This window comes from Pinus tabuliformis, chromosome 6 (genome assembly GCF_031772625.1).
Source record: "Pinus tabuliformis cultivar Carrire ecotype Pingquan chromosome 6, CPIR1, whole genome shotgun sequence".
NCBI classification, from domain to species: domain Eukaryota; kingdom Viridiplantae; phylum Streptophyta; class Pinopsida; order Pinales; family Pinaceae; genus Pinus; species Pinus tabuliformis.
In genome coordinates, this window is record NC_142292.1 from 1,546,750,154 (window position 1) to 1,546,769,759 (window position 19,606).

The 19,606-nt window shown below is 36.9% G+C and overlaps 1 protein-coding gene and 1 pseudogene across 2 annotated transcripts; both read right to left on the reverse strand.

Annotated features, from left to right (window-relative positions):
- Window positions 1–15,439: 15,439 nt before the first annotated feature.
- On the reverse strand, window positions 15,440–18,108 carry LOC149264626 (peroxisomal fatty acid beta-oxidation multifunctional protein AIM1-like). Its single transcript, XM_089400027.1, has 5 exons — window positions 17,731–18,108; window positions 16,257–16,319; window positions 16,041–16,103; window positions 15,878–15,934; window positions 15,440–15,480 (listed from the first exon to the last, which is right to left on the reverse strand). Exons 1-5 carry the CDS (start codon window positions 17,777–17,779, stop codon window positions 15,440–15,442), a joined length of 273 nt encoding a protein of 90 aa, XP_089256153.1. The 5' UTR covers window positions 17,780–18,108.
- Window positions 18,109–18,129: 21 nt separating this feature from the next.
- On the reverse strand, window positions 18,130–19,311 carry LOC149264627 (putative anthocyanidin reductase pseudogene; annotated as a pseudogene). Its single transcript, XR_016250123.1, has 3 exons — window positions 18,711–19,311; window positions 18,438–18,632; window positions 18,130–18,357 (listed from the first exon to the last, which is right to left on the reverse strand). The product of XR_016250123.1 is annotated as a putative anthocyanidin reductase pseudogene (transcript).
- Window positions 19,312–19,606: the final 295 nt, after the last annotated feature.

The window sequence follows — 19,606 nt, forward strand, 5'->3', positions numbered from 1 at the left end:
TTGTAAATAGATCATTCTGTATATTAAAAAGAAGACAGAGACAACAACAACAGGTGGTTTTTCTCCCGCATTGGGTTTCCACCTTAAATCTTGGTGTTCATGTGTGTTGCTTATGTGTCATGGTTTATTCTATTATTACTACACATGGTTACTGTTTAATGTTTAATAAAGTACTGATGCACTGATTAAAGGTCAAGATATGATGAATTAACTGAATCATAAGTTCACTGGATATACGTTGGTTGCATTAAGAACATTTGCGTGTACACACGAGTTCCCTTCACTGAAGTAGCGCATATAAATCTGATTATGAAATGGAAAAAGTTATTGATTTGTAAACACTGATTCCGCCCCCCCCCCCCCCTCTTCTTAGTATTATTCCCAACAATTGGTATCGGAGTGGGTCCTTTGGGAGAAGCTTGATTGCTTGAAGGAGATCCATAGTAACAATGGGAAAGAAGCAAAAGAAGAAAGCGCCTCAAAAGAAGAAGACATCTTAAAGGAACTGTGACAGTGGGAGAGACGATTGGCCACTATGTGGAAGAAACTCTTCAGATTCAAAATCACCTTAGAATGAAGATGAACAAGCAAAAGGATTATCAGGTACGAATTTATTGTCCTCTGGTGATACATTTCTTTGTTCATTTGAAGATAATGAATGAGACAATGAAACAACTGAATTTGCTCTTATGGGTGAAAGAAAAAGAAATAAAATAGAGGCAGAATTTAAAAATCTCACAAACACAATTAGAAATAAAAAAGATCTAATTGATAAAAGGGAATGTGCCTACAAAGAGGAAGTTACCAGATTAAAAGCTCAGTTGGAGGAAGGAAACAAAGTAAGGAAGCAATACAAGGAAAAGGAAGATCAATGTCAAAGGCTACAGGATTAAGTGACATCACTGAGAAATGAAGTAAATGAAAAGGATACAACAATCAAGAAACTTATAGAAATATCCAGTTACTATAGAAGTCTTGAAGCTGAGATAGTCTCTCTAAAAGAAGATCTTGAAAATTCAAATAAGTAGAACGAAGAACTACCTCAAGAAGATGAAGAACAAGAAAATGATATTCTCAAATTAAAGAAACCAGTGGAAGAAGGAAGAAAATGTAAATAAATCATGAAGAAGTAGCATCTTGAAACAAAAGAGCAATATCAGGTAGAGGTAAATATCCTAAAAGGTAAACTAGAAGAAAATGATAAACTGTTATGATTTCAAGATAGTACTAAGATTTTGGATAATATTCTTTGTAGTAAAAGGTCTCTTATCATCAAATCTGGTCGTGGTTTTCATGAAACTGTTGAAGATGAATCTAGCTCACAAGATGAGGCAAGGAACTCTAAATCTGAAATGCTCAACAAGGAGATAAAAGGTCAATCCCATCAACAGCCAAGGAAAGAAATACCTCAAAGAAAATTATTTACTCCTAACTATGGAAGTGATAATCAGTTATGTCCTATGATGAACAATGTTGAATGTTTTATATGTCATAATTTTGGACATGTTGCAGCTAGGTGAAGAAGTAGAATGGTTCAAACTAATAATAGCCACACAGAAAGATCATCAACTTCCAGGTATTTTAAGGGATATTGTTTTTCTTGCAATGTGTTTGGTCACAAAACCATTGATTTCTTTAGAAGGAATATGAAACATATGAGATGTTATGCTTGTAACAAGTTTGGGCATATAGAAAAAGAATGCACGAGTAAATTTCAACCAACATACCAAAAGGAGAAAACATCATCACACTCCAACGTTTGGAAGAAGAAGGAATTACAGTCAGAAAAATCTGACATAACTCAGTATACAGACAGAACAGAATCAGGGGGAACTGAAAATATGAAATTTCAGTGTTCTAATTCTCATACGCAATTATCATGAATACAAGTCGCGTATATATGCAAGTTAGAAGTTGCACAGTCGCATATATGTTGGTTTGATGAAGATGCAGTGGGACAAACTCATAAAAGGGGTCTGATATGGTTCATACAACTATCAATTATCTTTTCTGTCTATCTGATTGATGACTACAGACTGTGGATGTTACTTAGAAATAATTTTTTACCTCATAAGTTGTTGATGACTTGATGTATAACTAGTTGATGATGATGCCTTGATGGATCTTACTAATATATGCAATGATCAGATCTGACAGTGAACAGTTGGCACAGGTTCAGGGGGAGAATATGCTATGCTTCTAATAATGCATTGTTGGCATTATGTTTAGAATTCTTTGATACATAACGATTCTTATCATGGTAAAGATGTTTATGTTGATACATCATACTATGCTGTAGTCATTAGTTTCCTATGATGAAAACTCGGATGATACTTATATTTCTTGAGCCACATAGTTGTTATTCAGATCATATTTATGGATGATTGTGGACAACTCTTTTGATGATGCATACAGTACATATGGTATGTTGCTTACATGGTGATCTTCATAAGGACAAGGAGAAGAACAAAACTTGAGTACACAACTTCATTATTTGATAAGTGTCATTTATTTTATGTTGTTGTTATCATGACTTCAAAGATGCATAAACTTCATATGGTGCAGTTATGGATGAGGATTCATATAGTTCTTGGCTCTCACATGGTTGAGGATTGTTTTTGTTGTTGATGGTATCAAGAAAGCTTGTCAAATGACTATGAGCTCATGGTTTGCTAGATACATATTTCTATATCTTTGATGGATACACATTACACTCGATACATAGTTAAGTTGCATATTGATAAATATTGTTGGTTGGCCAAGAGAATGGTGTTATTGTAGGTCTCATGAAGACATAGCTATTTGAAGACATGGATATTCGGAGACATGGCTTACTTAGTCACATAATGATGATGAATTCTTACTTTATGATGATAGGTTTGATACTCACATATGTTGATTATCATGGTTGATGCTTATCAGATGTGGGATGTTCCCTAGTGATGATACATGGTTGATATATTGAGGGTTCTTGTGGAAAGATCATGCAGTTCTTGATGATGATGTTATGATCATAGATGATGACTATGGTGTTTTCACATACATATGATATGATGTGAATGATTTTGTGTTACTTCTTGGAGATATGACATATGCTTAGTTGATTCATGGAAGGTTATGATAAGGCTCTTTCTACTAAGGAAATGGAGCAAGTTTATCTTGATAAGATCAAGAGGATGAGTTGATATCTATATGCGAAATACTTTGTCACAAGTTGATTATATTTACATTGTCATATCTTGGGAACTAATGACGGACATATACAGGTTGTTGGCCTGGATGTTTTTGACAAGTTCTTATGGTGCAGATCATATATGGTGGATGATAGTTGATAATGAATATCATGGTCTTGTTTACATCTTTGGTCTATGTTATAAATGTCAAAGATATCATTTGGTGTAAAGATCATGTAAAGTATGATGTAATAATTGTCATATTTCAGTATTGTATAAACAATTGGTATACCCCCACTTGGTTGGGTGGATGAGTCAAATTTGGTATATCCCCACTTGGTTGGGAGATTGATGTATGTATGAGTAATTGGTGATAGGAAGGTCATACTCACATAGTTGAGTTATAGATTTATGTTATTCTTTTGGAAAATATTTTCTGCAGACTCTACATGTGCTCATGGGGAGCATGGACGGTATAGTGCATCTCAACATGTACAAAGGGGGAGTTTAATCAGAGAATTCAGTGTGTGCCTAGGGGGAGCATGATCAATGTTCATATTCAGCTATTTAGATATGGAAGTTTTCATTTAACATTGTTCAGTCAGCCCTTTCCCCTTGATGTCAAAGGGGGATAGTAGCTTGGTGTTTGGAGAGTAGCTTGATGTTTAGAACAACTTGGTGTTATTTACAGGTTGTGGTGACCAAACACCAAAGTAGTTGCAATCAAGTCCAAAGGGGGATATTGTTGGCATTATTATGCATGTGTTGTACTTGATGGAAACCCACTTACAGTAGAACAAGTATATGGCAACTAGATGAATCTACAGGAAAAATCAGAGGTGACAGAATGATGGAACAAAGATGGATCTACAGGTCAGAGGAGATAGAATGATGAAAGAGAATAATGGTCAAAGGTTTGATATAGGGAGATTGTTAGTGTGTGTTGTCCTTGATATTTGATGAATGAACTAATTGTGACAAAATGAACGGCAGTTCAGAAAAATCAGTTCAGAAGTGATCTATAATGAAAAATCACATTATAACATGTCAATTCAGAGGTAACAGGGAAATGTTACATAAGAACATGATGTTGGAACAAAGGACTACAAATCAGAATCAAGAAGTTGAAGAAAAAGGATGTTTTCAGGTATGTTAAGTTGTATACGTGGGTCCACTGTACAAAAAGAGTGTATACACGTAGGTTCATTGTACAAAAAGAGCATATAAGTATTGTTGAAAATAGAAGTAAGAAATGCTAAAAATAGCATTCCTATAAATATCATTTTAGGATATACTCCAACTCAGTTGGAAATAACAAAAAATAGAAATGCTAAAAATAGCATTGCTATAAATAGCATTTCGGGATAGATTCCAATTTTAATTAGTCCCTGAATTAAAATTGAGAATTTAAAGTCGAAATTAGTCTCACTAGCTATTTGAAAAATAATTAATTAATTCATCTTGAGTTAATTAGTTGCATAAAATCAAACATGAAGTCTCTGTGAAGACATGCAACAATTATCCCTTTGATTGAGGAAGTTATCCCTTAATTAAGGACATAAGGATGAATTGTATTTGAGTTGTAATTAGTTAGCTCAGTTAACTGAGTTAAGTCTAGTTAGATTAGTTCCAAACAGTTTGAGGAACTAATTGTGAGTTCAGTTAGTTAATGCATGCATGCATGCAATTAGTGTTTTCCAGATAACTGAATATTCTCTCATAAATAACTCATACATGTCAATTCAGATAGAGACCCAGTTGAGATTAAAGAAAGGGACAATGTACTATCAGTTGGAGGAATTTTCCTATAAAGGAAACTCATCCATGCAGAAGGAATTATCTCCTTCAGGATTGCGTAGTTAATTCAGAGGTCAGTGTTGTGTGTGAGGTGAAATTCACACAGGTGGCAACTTTTGGACCCTAAGAGAAACTGCGCAAGGAAATGTGAGGCTTGGAGGTTTGAAGGAAGGCATATGTTGTGTTTGTTCAGTCTATGAGCTGTATTGGGGGATTGTACTAAGAGCTAGATAACTTGTGAGCTAAAGCTTTGTGTAATCTGTGAGATATTTCCACTCATTTTATAATATAAATAGCGGGGTTTTTTAGCTGAGGCTTTCCCCAAAGTATTCTTCTGTGTTTCATGTGTGATTGATTTCTTCTTCATTTGTTATATGTGTTCTATTTGATCTTGCTCAAAATCGATTAAGCTTCTACAGGTTTGATTGTAGAAATAGATTAAGTATTTTGCTTTAGTACATTGCATAATCAGTGTAATCTACAGTGAGAATTCCTACAAGTATGCACGCACTTTCACAAGAGGAAAAGTGCATATCGGTTGGAAAATCAAGTAAATACAAGATTAAAGAATACCAAGGGTCAATACCATGGTATTAGCCCATAATGTTGAGCAGAGTAATGATTATTTGATCCCATCTAAGAATACCACAGGTTCTAAGTGTTGTTTTGGTCCGAGGTATTGAGAAAGGCTAAAACTATATAAGGAGGAGAAGATCAAAGGGGCTAAGCATACAAGCAATGAATATCTTATGAAGTGTTAGATCAAAAGGTAATTATGCATGTTATGGGTTTCTGATGCTTTTCTTGATCTGAACTAAGTATACACCTGAGTATTTGATGATGGATGAGATATCATAATGGATCAGGATCATAATGACTTATCTTATGTGATTTGATAATGGATAGGCTAGATCTAAATGCTAAATAGTGTTTTATCCTTTATATGTCATGATATGAGTATATCTGAAGATTGGAATAGTTGTGAAGTTATAAGGTTTTATCTGTAGATCTGTACGCTGGTTCACCTTGGTGAAGGCGCGTATACACATTGGTTCGGCACTTTCAAGTAGCGTATGCAAAAGAAAAGCCCGTTGTTCAGAGATGACTGATCTATCTGATCAATGTTGATGTTTTAGTGTTTTCTGTTAATGATGTCTTCTTAGATATGAAAGTACAACTGAATGCATAAGGATATTGAGTCAGATTGATTGATTGATTAAGTGAGAAGGGTGATCTTTGATGCTATTTGTTTAGATTGTAGAAATTATCACTATAGATCACCTGATAATGCAATATACTAAAGAAAAATATTTGATCTACTTCTACAAACAAACTTGCGGAAGCTTAATCGATTTTGAGCAAGATCAATTAGAACAGATATAACAGATGAAGAAGAAATCAATCACACATGAAACACAGAAGAATACTCTGGGGAAAGCCTCAGCTAAAAACCTTGATATCTGTATTATCATACAAGTGGAAATATCTCAGGATTACACAAAGCTTTAGCTCACAAGCTATCCAACTCTCAGTACAATCCCTCACTACTGCTCATAGACAGAATAAAAAACACATATGCCTTCCTTCAGTCGTCCAAACCTCCTATTTTCTTGTGCAGTTTCTCTTGGGTCCTCCAGTTGCAACCTATGTGATTCTCACCTCACACACAACAATGACCTCTAAAATAACTGCGCAATCCTGAAGGAGATAATTCCTTCTGCATGGATGAGTTTCCTTTACAAGAAAATTCTTCCAACTAATAGTACATTATCCCTTCCTTTAATCTCAACTCGGTCCTTCACTCATCCTTATCTCCTTAATTAAGGGATAACTTCCTCAATCAAAGGAATAATTGTTGCATGTCTTCACAAAAACTTCATGTTTGATTTTCTCCAACTAATTAACTCAAGATGAATTAATTAATTATTTTTCAAACAGCTGCTGAGATCAAATTCGAATTTTAATTCTCAATTTTAATTTAGAAATTTATTAATATTCGAATGTATCCTATAATGCTATTCATAGCAATGCTATTTTTAGCATTTCTATTTTTTGCTATTTCCAACAGAGTTGGAGTATATCCTGAAATGCTATTTATAGAAATGCTATTTTTAGCATTTCTTGTTGCTATTTTCAACATAGATATATGTAATTTGACAGTAGATCATCAGATTGCTACTGGTTGGTATCGTTTTGATTCATAATTTTTTATGATTCAGTACTTTTGGAGGTATATGCAGGTTTTGTTAAAGGAAGTAGCATATACATGCAGGTTGGGTTCATTGAAGTGGCGTATACATTCTGACACATGATTTTTGAGGTTACGGTTGGTTATGGTCTTGATGCAGTGTTTTGGGTTCAGATATGTGTATTGGTTACAGTGATCTGTTTGTTCTAGTTGATTGGTTGAAATTTGATTAAGGTTTGAATGAATGGTTGATTCAACTGTGTCAGAGGTTCAATGATTTTTTGACTCAGTATGTCAGAGGTTTCAGTGATTGATTGATTTAGTTATGGTTGATTCAGAGATTGATGGCTAGGTTTCAGTTATATCAGATAGTGATGATTGTGTTTCAGTGATTGGTTGATACAAATGTATTTGTTGGATGTATTGCAGTGGTGATTGATTTTGAGCTTCAATGTTACTGATGGGTCCAATGTGAAATTTGATGAAACGTGGCCTACATCTTGATGGTTGGAGCCTTCAGTGAGGAAGTCGAAGCTTCCTGCGAGTAGTGGCTGGTGATTTGATTAGGGGGTTGGAGCTCCCTTCCAGTGGAATTTGGAGAACGAGTCAAAATTGTAGCCTTCTGTTGGCCGGTGCATATGTACTGGCAAACATATCAGCGAGTACAAGAGCTAGAGGATTTTAGCTCCCTTCCAATAGAAGCTAGAGAAGGTGTGACTGTTGTTAGCTTAAAAACTATACATGTTTATTATAATTATAATTTGAATTTGAATTTAGTTAGAAAATTATTTTATGTATATTAATTTTTTTAATTAAAATATTAAAATGTATATTTATATGTTTTTAATATAGTTGAAAACCATACATGTTTATTATAATTAAAATTTGAACTTAATTAGAAAATTATTTTATATATATTAAAAAATGATTTTTATTAAAATATTGTATTGTATATTTATATGTTTTTTATATTTAAATTTAAATTTAATACAATTTAATCTTTATACAAAATATTTACCTTATAAAAAATCTTCAAATTTTAATGATATAAAAAATGTTTTTAAATAATATAACAATACTCGTTGTTTAATGTTTAATGTTTAATGTTTACCTATGTGTTTATATGTATATATACAAATGATTAAAATAAAATATTTTGTAATTATATTTTTTTTAATGTTTATAAAGATTTAATTACATTTAATGTTTATATATAAAAGGTGAATTGTATTACTTACAAACTTAGAAATTATATATAGAAGTGTTAGATGTCTCAGGTCAATTTCTTGCAAGACAGATTTGACAATCATAAAAAATAAACTCTCGTAAGATAGATACAGGATAATTGAGTAGAATAGTGTTCTAAAATTTTACAACTGAGTGTGAGGCCTAATTAGCCAAAAGAAAACCTCGAAAGCAAAATACCAATATGACAAAATCATGATATACTAACAGGAAGATGGTTTTGAGTCAATAGCAACAACTTAAATGGGCCCTCTCTTGGTAGTAACCAGCCCCTTTGCACACCTAAGATCACTAGCATGGCATGGGAACGAGATCTGGGAGGATAGAAAAATCAAAATCTAATGAGGAGTGAAGGAGGCTAAACAAGCGCCAAAGAGGCTCCTCATTGCAAGGATATAGAGGGGGGGACACAACTAGAGGAATAATGAAATTTCCATCTTGGCCAACAAAGGCGACAGGTCTAAAAGTTTGGAGATGCAAATTTCCAGCCACAAAGGGTCAAGAAAATAATAACCTTCATTGCCGAGAGGGGGTGAGAAAGCACAAGAAAAAAGGAGAGGGGAACAGAGATAATTCTGAGAGAGGGAGATGGGGGGCCGAGCGGGATGGATTCAGGAGACCAATAGGGGCATGTGCATAAAATTCTGGAGACTGAAGCATGGAAGGGGCTAGAAAGTGGTAGACATGATGGATCCCAACGAAGCTAGAATTATGATATTCCTATAAGAGAAAAAATACCAAGAAAATCAAAATAAATGGAAAGGGGGGAGATGATATTGTCCTCCTCACATTACATATGAAGCAAAAGCGAAAGACCTATTAGGAAAAGAAGTATTCAATTTGGAGGGGGTGTTGTTTCACTGTCTTGAGTGCTGAAGATTTAAGATTTAGTCATGTTCATTATATTCTTCAACATAACTTCTTTCCTTTCTCCATTTAGCATTATGTTTCCTTCTTGATACCATCATGGCTTGTCTAATCTCATAATGATTTCTCATCATTTGATGTCACTTTGTAAAATTGGGTTTTCCCTCTAATTACATATCAACATTCCCTTTCCCATAAGGCATACATTTATGTAGCTTTACTTAGTTGCCTTGAATCACTTTGTTTTTTTTTCCAAAGAAAAAACGGTAACTTTTTATTAAAAAGATAATGAAAAGTTACACTATCAGATGCAATGAAGCATTCCGTATGCTGCCCCAAGGGCCCGAGTGCTTTCGCACCCCACGCAACTTTAGGGAACTAACGGGCACAAAGAATAAGAAAAAAAACAGAAGAGAAGAGAGAGGGAGCGATAGGAGAAAAAACTGAGATCTGGAAGTGAGTAGGACTCACGCCTCAAATTTTCCTCCCCTTTTTCTTTTCGACCTTACGCCACTCTCCTTGAGAGGGCTCGATCGAAGCGATGACTAACTGTGTCTCTGTATTCTGTGGACCAGGTTCTTTGTCTGAATCTGAGGTGTCTGAATGGTGTTGCCGTTTGTTGCCTCCCGTACTAGGAACCGTGCTTATTCCTGCTGTCTTGTTGTCTGATGAACTTCCTTTCTGATTCTCCCTCCCTTGAGCTGCCTCAGTTTCCTCTGCTGTGGGCTCTTCCTCTGCTTCTTCTAATTCTTCGTCACCTGAATCTGGAGGGGGAAAGTTCCACCCTTTCCTCTGCTTCCCTTGCTGCTTCTTTTTATTCTTGACTTCTGGGCATGAGCTTTGTAAGTGTCCTGTCTGCCTACAGATCCTACATCTGAAAGCAGTGTTTTCATAATCCAGTACGTGCAGCCAGTTCTGATGTTTGTAGATCAACCTTATATTTTCTGGCAGCCCTTTGCTTAAATCTACTTCCATGCAGATACGTGCGAAGGTGTAGATCCTTTCATCGACCCTATCCAGATCTGTTTTGATGTATTTCCCTATGTTGTTCCCAATGCCTTCCAGCACTCGGTCATCCCAAAAATGCAGAGGAAGATTGTGTAGTCTAACCCAGACAGGCATTTTGGTTACAGTCATTTTATTTGGGTCAAAATCTGGGAACCATGGGGTCACAAACAACCCCGATGTTCCCCAAAACCATGGCCCGGCATTGATGACTGTATCTCTAACTTCCTCGGATGTAAATCTTACTATGAAGAACCCTTTTGAACATAAATGAACATCACATTCCATGGTCCAGTTGGTGAAGGTCCAGTGGAAAAGATCCATGGGTTTTGGCCAAAAGCTGTTGAAACGGCATATTAAGGCTTTCGTTTCATAGGACTTGACGAAATCATCAAGTCCTGAAGAATCTAGATTTAAAGCTGGGGTTTTCTCTGCCTGATCTACTATGTATGGCTTGGGTAAGTGTCCACCTTGATCTGGAGGGAAAACTGAATTTCTGTTGCCCTGTAAAATGTTTTTGTATGATCCCTTTGGTTGGTGCTGGGCTGCAGCTTTTTTCCCTTTCTCTCCCCCTGAGGAGCTTGTCTGTCCCTGAGGCAGAGCCCCTCCTCTTAGTCTGAGATTTAGGATAATGGTTGAGCCTGGTCCGATCTCATAGCTTCCCATCGATCTGCAATCTTGGAGAGACCGCCTACCACTGACCAGATGTTGAAACTGAACAGGGTATCCCATTTCGGCCCAAATTTGATGTTTCAACTGCATGGAGGTGATTCCTGCATGAACCCACACTAGACGAGATTTCCCCTCAGGGGGTTTTATCAGAATCTGAAAACAGTTAGGTTTTACCTGCTCTGGCTGCAAACATACATCCCGGTCTGGCCCTGTGATGTCCAGATCTGCAGAAACTCTGCACGATCTATGATTTTTTCCTTCGATCTGAGGCCTGGGGTCAAACTGGACTCGAGTATAGGCTAGATCGTGTAGATCTAAGCCAATACTGCAATATCTGGATCCATGTAAAACAGGGGAGAGCGGATCTGCATCGATCAGTCCCCTCCTGCCGTTCCTCTGAGCGTTCTTGAATTGTCGGGGCCTATTCTCTAAGCGCCATACGCCCCAAAGTCTCCTTTGTTCGATTGCGCAGTTCAAGATCTCTTCCTTTCGCGAGAGAGATCCCTCCACGTATATCCACACAAGAAAGGGGCCTTCCTCCTTCGCCTCACGGCCTTGCTGGTATCCTTTTCCTCGCCCCACTCCAAGATCGCTTGGATCCTTATGACTGCGTCCCCCACAGGTACATATTTGCACAGATCTGAACAGGGTTGAAGCGCTTGACTGCTAAAAGCAAAGGATGGACAGATCCTAGCCTCAAAAAGCCAAACGCTAAGCATACTTCTTTGTTCAGGGCCGCAGACTGTGGCCTCATACCTTCGCATGAGCAGAAACTCCTCTTCTTTCCACTCTGCAATGGTAACTGTTCGCCAACGTGAAGCCCCATCCCCTGCAACGCTCTCGACCCTCGTTGCGGCAGCACCCAGACCGCTGTTCAAAACCCTACACATCGCCTTCGCCATCGCTCTCCTCCTCTTTAATCCTTTGAATCACTTTGTTGATGGTCTCTTTTCCCCACTATAATTCCCTCTTATCAAAATCCTTCTTCCACTGGGAGCCCACGGACCCAATGTTCTCTTCCTTAACTCATCTCCAAATAATCTAGACTTGTCTTTTTTCCTTTTCTTTATAATGTTTACAATCTTTGTGCTTGTGCAATTAATACACTCTAAACTTTTGTGTTCTTTTCTTCTATTGTTGGTTTGCATCATATCTCTCCTTTGTAAATGAGTAAATGAGACTCTCGTATTCTTTATCTCAATCTATTGGTGCTTCTTCCTTGTTCATGTTTCCTCATGTCATGAAGTCATAAAACAAGACGAGAAAATATTGTATAACTTGCCAATCTCTCTTAATTTTGATAATTTTTATTATATAAAATTTGGATGAAACATTTTTAACATGATTTTTTTTTAATAAAGAAAAAGTATATGAACTAGCAATTGTCCCAAAAGGTACAAAGAGAGGCCGATAGGATTATTAAAAGGAGGAAACCTCTATAGATAGGCAAGCATATATAAAGCTCAGATAGGCAAGCATATACAAAGCTCAGAGTTCTGTTTGTTTCTTCACCTATGTTTGATTCTAGACCTGGGAAACACAGAGTACTGTCTGTTTATTAGGCAATTGTGTTTTTCATTGACAAAGGATGAGACAAAAACTTTAATCATAGATGACACATGCATTTGTTTCTCACATGAAAAAAACAAAATGTCATATTGCCCATCAAAGACGAAGAAGGTAGCATACCTTCTTCACAAAATGATATTCAAGGGGAAGCGATCCACTATTTTAGTAGTTTATATAAGGCCAGAGAAGGAGTTTGTTTTTATTGCCAGAAAGAGTTTATAAATTTATTTTTTTCCATGGTAAATGCAGAGGAGAATGCACATTTGGAGAGGACAATAACTGAATAGGAGGTGTTGGGCACTCTGAAATCGATGACAAAGTAGAAGAGTCCATGACCAAGTGGTTGGTTGGCGGAGCTCTTCTTACATTTTCAAGACATTATGTTAAGGGAGCTCATAGAATTGGTAGAGGAATCTAGGTCAAAATGCAAAATATCGGGGTGACCAATGTTATGTTCGTAGCACTCATCCCAAATACTGAGAAACCCTCAACCTTTTTTGACTTTCGACTCATATCATTATGTAACACAACCTACAAAATGATTTCTAAAATCATTGCCAGCAGGCTCAAAGAAACTCTATCAAGGCATGTGACTCTAGAACAATTTGGCTTTTTGGACAACTGACAGATACATGATGTGGCTACAATCACTCAAGAGTGTATCCACATTATCAAATCTTTTCAATTGGAGGCAAGCATCATGAAGATAGACTTGATCAAAGCCTACGACGGTGTTGATTGGGAACTATTGAAGATGATCCGACACAGGATAGGATTTGGTGTCAATCTTGTACATTAGATCATGACATGTGTGACTTCATTGAATTTTGCAGTAATTATTAACGAGATTCCTACTAATTTTTTTAAGGATTCTACAGGGCTCAAACATGGATGCACACTTTCTCTCCTTTTAGTTTTGCTTGTTATTGAAAGTTTGAGCAGAAGGATCTTGGAGGCATGTTCCAGGGGTAACATTTTAGGCTGCAAACTATCTCAGAATGTCACATTATCTCACATTATGTTCATTGATGATGTTCTAGTTGTTGGGGTGGCTAAATTGTCTGAATGGCGAGTCTTCTATCAGATTATAAGTAGATTCGGGGAGGCATCAGGTCTGTTATTAAGCAAGGGAAAATCTACTTTAATTTCTATGAAACATGAGGATGAACTGATGTTGGAGATTGTTAAAATCTTTGCTGTCAAATCAATAAATATGGATGATGGCTTTCATTATTTGGGCTTCTTTCTGAAGCCAAACAGTTATGAGGTAAAGACTCGTTATGGATTACCAAGAAATTTGAGAAGATCATTGATCTCACAAGTGGTTGTCGAAGGGTGGGAGACTAATCTTGATTAAAGAGGTCATGCTAAACATCTCCATATACTGGATGCATTTATTCAAGTTTCCCAAAAAGATCATCAACAATATTTAGTCAATAATAGCCCAAAAAAAATTGGGTTGGTCATGGTATTACTCAGAAATTTCACTTGGTCCATTTCGAGGTGCTGACAAGACATATAGAAGATGGCGGTTGGGATATCAAAGTCCCAAAACATTTCAATGTGGCTCTGCTAGTGAAAAATCTATGGAAGGATTTAAACGATGAAGGAATTTGGCAACTTATTATTAGAGCCAAATATCTAAAAACTGACTAAATGATTAGTTGGCATAATGCAGGGGCTCTGGAAAAGAAGGAAAATACACATATTTGGACTAGTATGATGAAGCTAAAGCATTGGCTATTGGGAAATTTGAGGTGGGAGGTAGGCTTGGGGACGAAGGTGGAGATTGGATTGGCATCCATAAAAGGTATGGCTATTACAAATGATGAAAATATATTTGGCTATTACAAATGATGAAAATATATTTGTTTTATTATTAATGATGAAAGTAGGTTTGTTTTTTCATCCTGAAAAAAAAAAAAAAAAAAAAAAAATATATATATATAATATATATATATATCTATATATATATATATATATATATCTATATATATATATATATATATATAAAATCCCTCGGTTTTTAATTCATAAATACATAAAAAATCGCTTTATTAATTAACTCGATTGAAGCAATCCATCACTAGAGAATTTATAGCATAAAATTCTCCTCTCCCCTCTATATTTTCCCTGATTCGTTTCCCTTTCATATCATATATTTTGCCAAAATATTATACCTGATATGATTGGATGGGTAGCTAATTCAGTAGTTAACACATTTTTTACTAACGTGATAAGCATTATGCTTCAGTGTGTTTAGTAGTTCTAGCATATCTGTGCAATCACTTCAAAGATCAAATAATCTGTACAAGGTTTTCGGACCAATTTTGTTCATAGTATCAGCTGTGGCTACAAGGGGTGTACTGTGTCTCGGATTCCTCTTTTACCGATATTGAAATAAACAATACAATGTAATAATTTAATCTGATTTGTTAAGCACAAATGCCATGCCTGTGTTTCTTTGTATTGTTCCCGTCCATGGTTTTTGGACCAATTTTGTTCCTAGTATCAGTGGCACTGGTGACTACATAAGCTTTATTGTCTCAGATGCTTCTTTACCTATACTGAAATAAACTATATAATGTATTAATTTAATCTATTCCTCAAACCACCAATGCAGTGACTATGCTGTTTCTCTCATGGTTCTATTTCCAAACACACAGCGAGAATAGACTCTCTATTGTTCATCATCCACCGTGTATACACCAAGAATCAGGATTCACTAACAGGTTAAGGTATTTTGGCATTGAATTGCATATTTATCATTAACATATTTAGACCTACATTCTGGAGTGACAGGCCACAACAACAGCGCATTATGTTGTATTTCAATAGTTAAAAGAAATGTGGCATTTTCATTCAGTCTGTTATATCATCCAAGCTTTTTATCTTTCATTAAATTAAGGAAATTTTATATAGATCAGAAAACACAGTCGAACATCTTTTCAGTTGAATAGAAACCTAAATAATTACATACACTGGTACGTAAATAACAAAATATGAAGAGTAGGTTTGATCCTATGCATGCAATGTCATAAATATCTATCTTTACTTATATCTATTTACACTGGAACAGCCTTTTCTCATAATCAAAGTGTTTAATAACTCTGGTTTCAAATTTACAGAATGATTTTCTGTTTCTGTTTTTATGATCAAGTTGATTTTATAATTTGCAGTTCACTACTTGGCAAATCGATTGAAGTAAAAGCAACATTCCTCTATCTTATACATTATTTGTGGATTTGATAATAGCTAACATTCCCGAGATACAGTACCCCCACTTCAGCCTTACATATCACCAACAACTTGCAACTTTAGTGAAAACAAAAAAAAAGCAATATATATAACAAACACCTACCTTCAATAGTATTGATCATAAGATCAACAGAAACTCTACCCAAATGTGACAAGTTCCCTGCTAGATACACAGTTACAGAGAATTGAATATGAGCAAACATGGAAACCTTTGAAACAATCTGCAACAGAATTTGAATTTTGTATGAAAACTTAGTTTGGCATACCAGTCTGTTGTACTTCCTGGAGAACGTTGATGTCAAAACCACCTGAGAATATGCTTCCATTACCTAAAATGCCAAAATAGAGACATAGACATGAAATCATCTCGATTTTTGAACAGAAGCATTTACATCTCTCTCTATATATATGAATATATATAAAGATTTATAACACCATTGAACATTTAGTACAGTTTCCATCCCTTCTGCAAAGTTGCATACCAGTGACAACAATGGCCTTCACATCATTTCTCCTCATTGCTTTGTCATATTTTTCTTTCAAGCCTGCAAGAATTGTAAATAAAACCAATTGAATGGTTACTACAGATATTAAGTTAAATGGTAACACATATGCTAATGCATTACTTACACCCAGATATCAACACACAAATGCGTATGTCATTAAGCCTTCTCTTTCAATGAACATAAAATTATGACGTAGTCAACTACTTACTGGACAGTAATATGATGAATTTGGTAAGGTTGACCTATGATTTCGAATTGGTATGTGCAAATTAGTAGGCCTTGGAGGATTGGTTTGCATTTTATAATCATTTTAATTTGACCTTATCTGTCCTATCCTCATATGGCAGAGCTGATATCAGTTTGCTTTGGGAAAAAGCCATATTGCCCTTTATTTCCAGCCACAGCACAGTTTCTTTACTGCTGAAGCATTTCTCAGTTTCAATTTGCCTACTGGTGCATGTGATGTTGTTTGTAAGGCATAGGAAAATAAACCTTTTCTGCCACTCCCATGCCATTGCTGACTTGTTGTGTCCCATCAAGGGTGCTCTTGCTGGCTGGGGTCTGATGGACTTGAGTTGTCTCAAATCTGCATATCCTGTGGGGATGTGGTGTTTCCCCTCACACCCCTTCAACATTTTATAGGTAATAGTTAATAGGTTAGTTGTGCTTCCTGACCAGACATATGTCACTCCTTCGCATGATGCCTGAAAAGTTGCAAAGGAATAGTTTGATTTCTGTTTCACTACCAGGCACATGCTGCACTCTTGCATGAAGGCATGTGTCTTCATTAAGGGGTGCAATTTGATTGTGTCTGGACTCTGTACAGCTGTGTTTTGTACGTTACCTGCCCTTTATATGTTTCTATGGGAAAATCCTTTCTGCTATCTACCTTTTTTGCGTAATATGTTCATTGTACTGTATATTTTTTTATCGATAGAACTTCGAGGCGTGTTTAATATATACATGTGTGCACTATCTGGGCACACACGGTTTCTAATCCTAACAGGCATGCTCCTCCCTTGAATGAGATTTGCCAGGTGTGGCTCTTGACTATATTGAATATTATTGAGGTATGCGGATTATGGTATGGTCCTGGCAAGTTACGAGTTCTTCGCTCAAATGTGTGAGGGTGGGTAGAGCTTCTTACAAGGTTTACCATCCAGGTAAAGATAATATATTCCCATTTACGAATAAATAAAGGAATTTCTTTAACCTACCGGCAGATTATGGTATCGTGCTGGCAAGGTACCAGTTCTTCGCTCAAATGTATGAGGGTGGGTAGATATCCTTTCCAGGTTTACCATCCATGTAAAAAAAATAAGTTGCCAGATATAGAATAAATAAAAGAAATTATTTGATTTTATGACGTTTCTCACTGCTAATAATGTGTACTTAAATTGAGGAGGTAGTGCATCAGATGGATGATCTGTGAAAAAAAAATTAAGCTTACCTGACTCTGGAGAAGAGTGTGGTATTTCTGTAATAGTCCAATGCTTCATCCATAAGCTTCTTATGCTCCTTCGAACCTTCAAGAAGACCCCTGAAATAACCCCTGTTCTCAAAGCTTCTCTTGAATGCCTCCCATCCAATATCTCTACTCCTCGCTGCTTTCAGTGCCGAGCTTTGGACTTTAGCAACCCCTGAGCCACTTAGTCTGAGTTCTGCATTCTCCATCTCTTACTGATAATGCGATCTCTGCTGATACATCATCTCAAATCCACAACTTATCTTCATACCCAGTTCCGCCTCCTTGTAATTTGGAGACGACAGAGGCGGTATTGGATAGCAACGCGGTGCCTGAAAGGCTTGCTGCACGAACTGAGCATACATGGCCATCCTCACAGAGACATCAATTACTAAAAACAAACCCAAAAAGAGAAAAACAAAACAAAAAAATCAGGCTCGAGTTTGTGAAACCTGTGATGAGGGACATGGTTACATCGACGCTGGAGGGAATTGTCGTTGTTAGCCAAGGACCCACTACTGTGACTGGGACGATACTGACAACTTCCATTTTGTTTTCTTTAGCAAATTGCAGGGCAGCTTGGTCTGCCAGGGTTTTTGACACATAATACATCTGCATGCATTCAATCAATGAAAACCGTAAAACTTCCTACAATGTTCAATTTAAACCAGAAATTCGTGCAATAAACTTACCCAACCAGGGGGTTTATTTTGTCTGATGAGATCTACTAAGCTCCAGCATGATTCATCGATGATTTCCACTGGTTTCTCTGGAAAAGAAGCAGCACTGGCAGATGATGTGTAAACCACACGCCTTACACTTTTGGTTGCTAGGCAGGACTTGAGAACATTCAGAGTTCCTCTCACGGCAGTTTCAATCACCTCTCTCTGTACAAAACAATTCGATTAATATCATATCGTTGTCCCAAAAACATCGGTAACTTACTTCTTTACTGTTTCACTTACCTCTGGATCTTGGGAACCAAAATCTGTAGGAGTTGCAACATGAAAGACGCCGCGGCAGCCATGGATGGCATAGTCAAAGCTCCCTTCCTCGCAGAGATCTGCTCTGAAAAGACGAAGCCTCTCTTGGGCCCCTGAGAGTGAGAGAAGGGATGAGTTCTTTGATGGGTTGTGTGGATCTCTGAGAGTGGCATGCACTGTGTACCCATTCTCCAGCAGAGTCTTTACGAGCCATGATCCGATGTAACCCCCTGCTCCTGTCACGCAGACGGGAAGGCCTTTCCCTTCATTGCCGTGAGGGATATTCATGTTTGCTTCCATATATTTATTTGCTTTCATAAAAGGCCTCCACCGCCTTAGAAATCAAGTGCTCATCGTGCTTCAAAACCTGAGCCATGCTCAGAGAAACTCGAACCCTGACCCTATGCATGTTAACCCTAGCTTTATCGGGATGACCTTTAATACGACTGTTTATAGCGTTCTGAACAACATCGCTAGCTCTGGTTTGCACAAAACCACCGGTGAGAGCCCGCAAGGAGTCCCATACTGAGGGTTTCACCGGCAAATGGAACGGAAGCCCGCGGGTTCGAGTCCCGGAGATTGGAATTGAGAGTACAGGGACATGATGAGGTTACAGGGGTTGAATGATTAGTGTTGCCATATATAATCCTTATCGAAATCTGAAATTGTGTCTAGACATTGTACCTAGAGTTCTTTCAATCGGGACTCGGTTTCTTCGGCTGACATCGAGTCTGGTAATGCGAAGTCTGGGAAAATGGCGTAGAGAAGAGTCTGGTAATGCGAAGTCCGAGAAAATGGCGTAGAGAAGAGTGTCTGTAACAAATTTGCAGATATTTCTGCCGACTTCATAGGGTGAAGATTCGAGACCGCCATGGAGA

Bases quoted from the DNA above. Each gene is read 5' to 3' on its own strand.
- LOC149264626 (XM_089400027.1), bottom strand. From the start codon at position 17,779: ATGAAGCATTGGACTATTACAGAAATACCACACTCTTCTCCAGAGTCA. The intron at 16,104-16,256 runs GTATGCAACTTT...TTGGCATTTTAG, and splicing joins GAAGGCCATTGTTGTCACTG to GTAATGGAAGCATATTCTCA. The intron at 15,935-16,040 runs GTATGCCAAACT...TGTATCTAGCAG, and splicing joins CCAGGAAGTACAACAGACTG to GGAACTTGTCACATTTGGGT.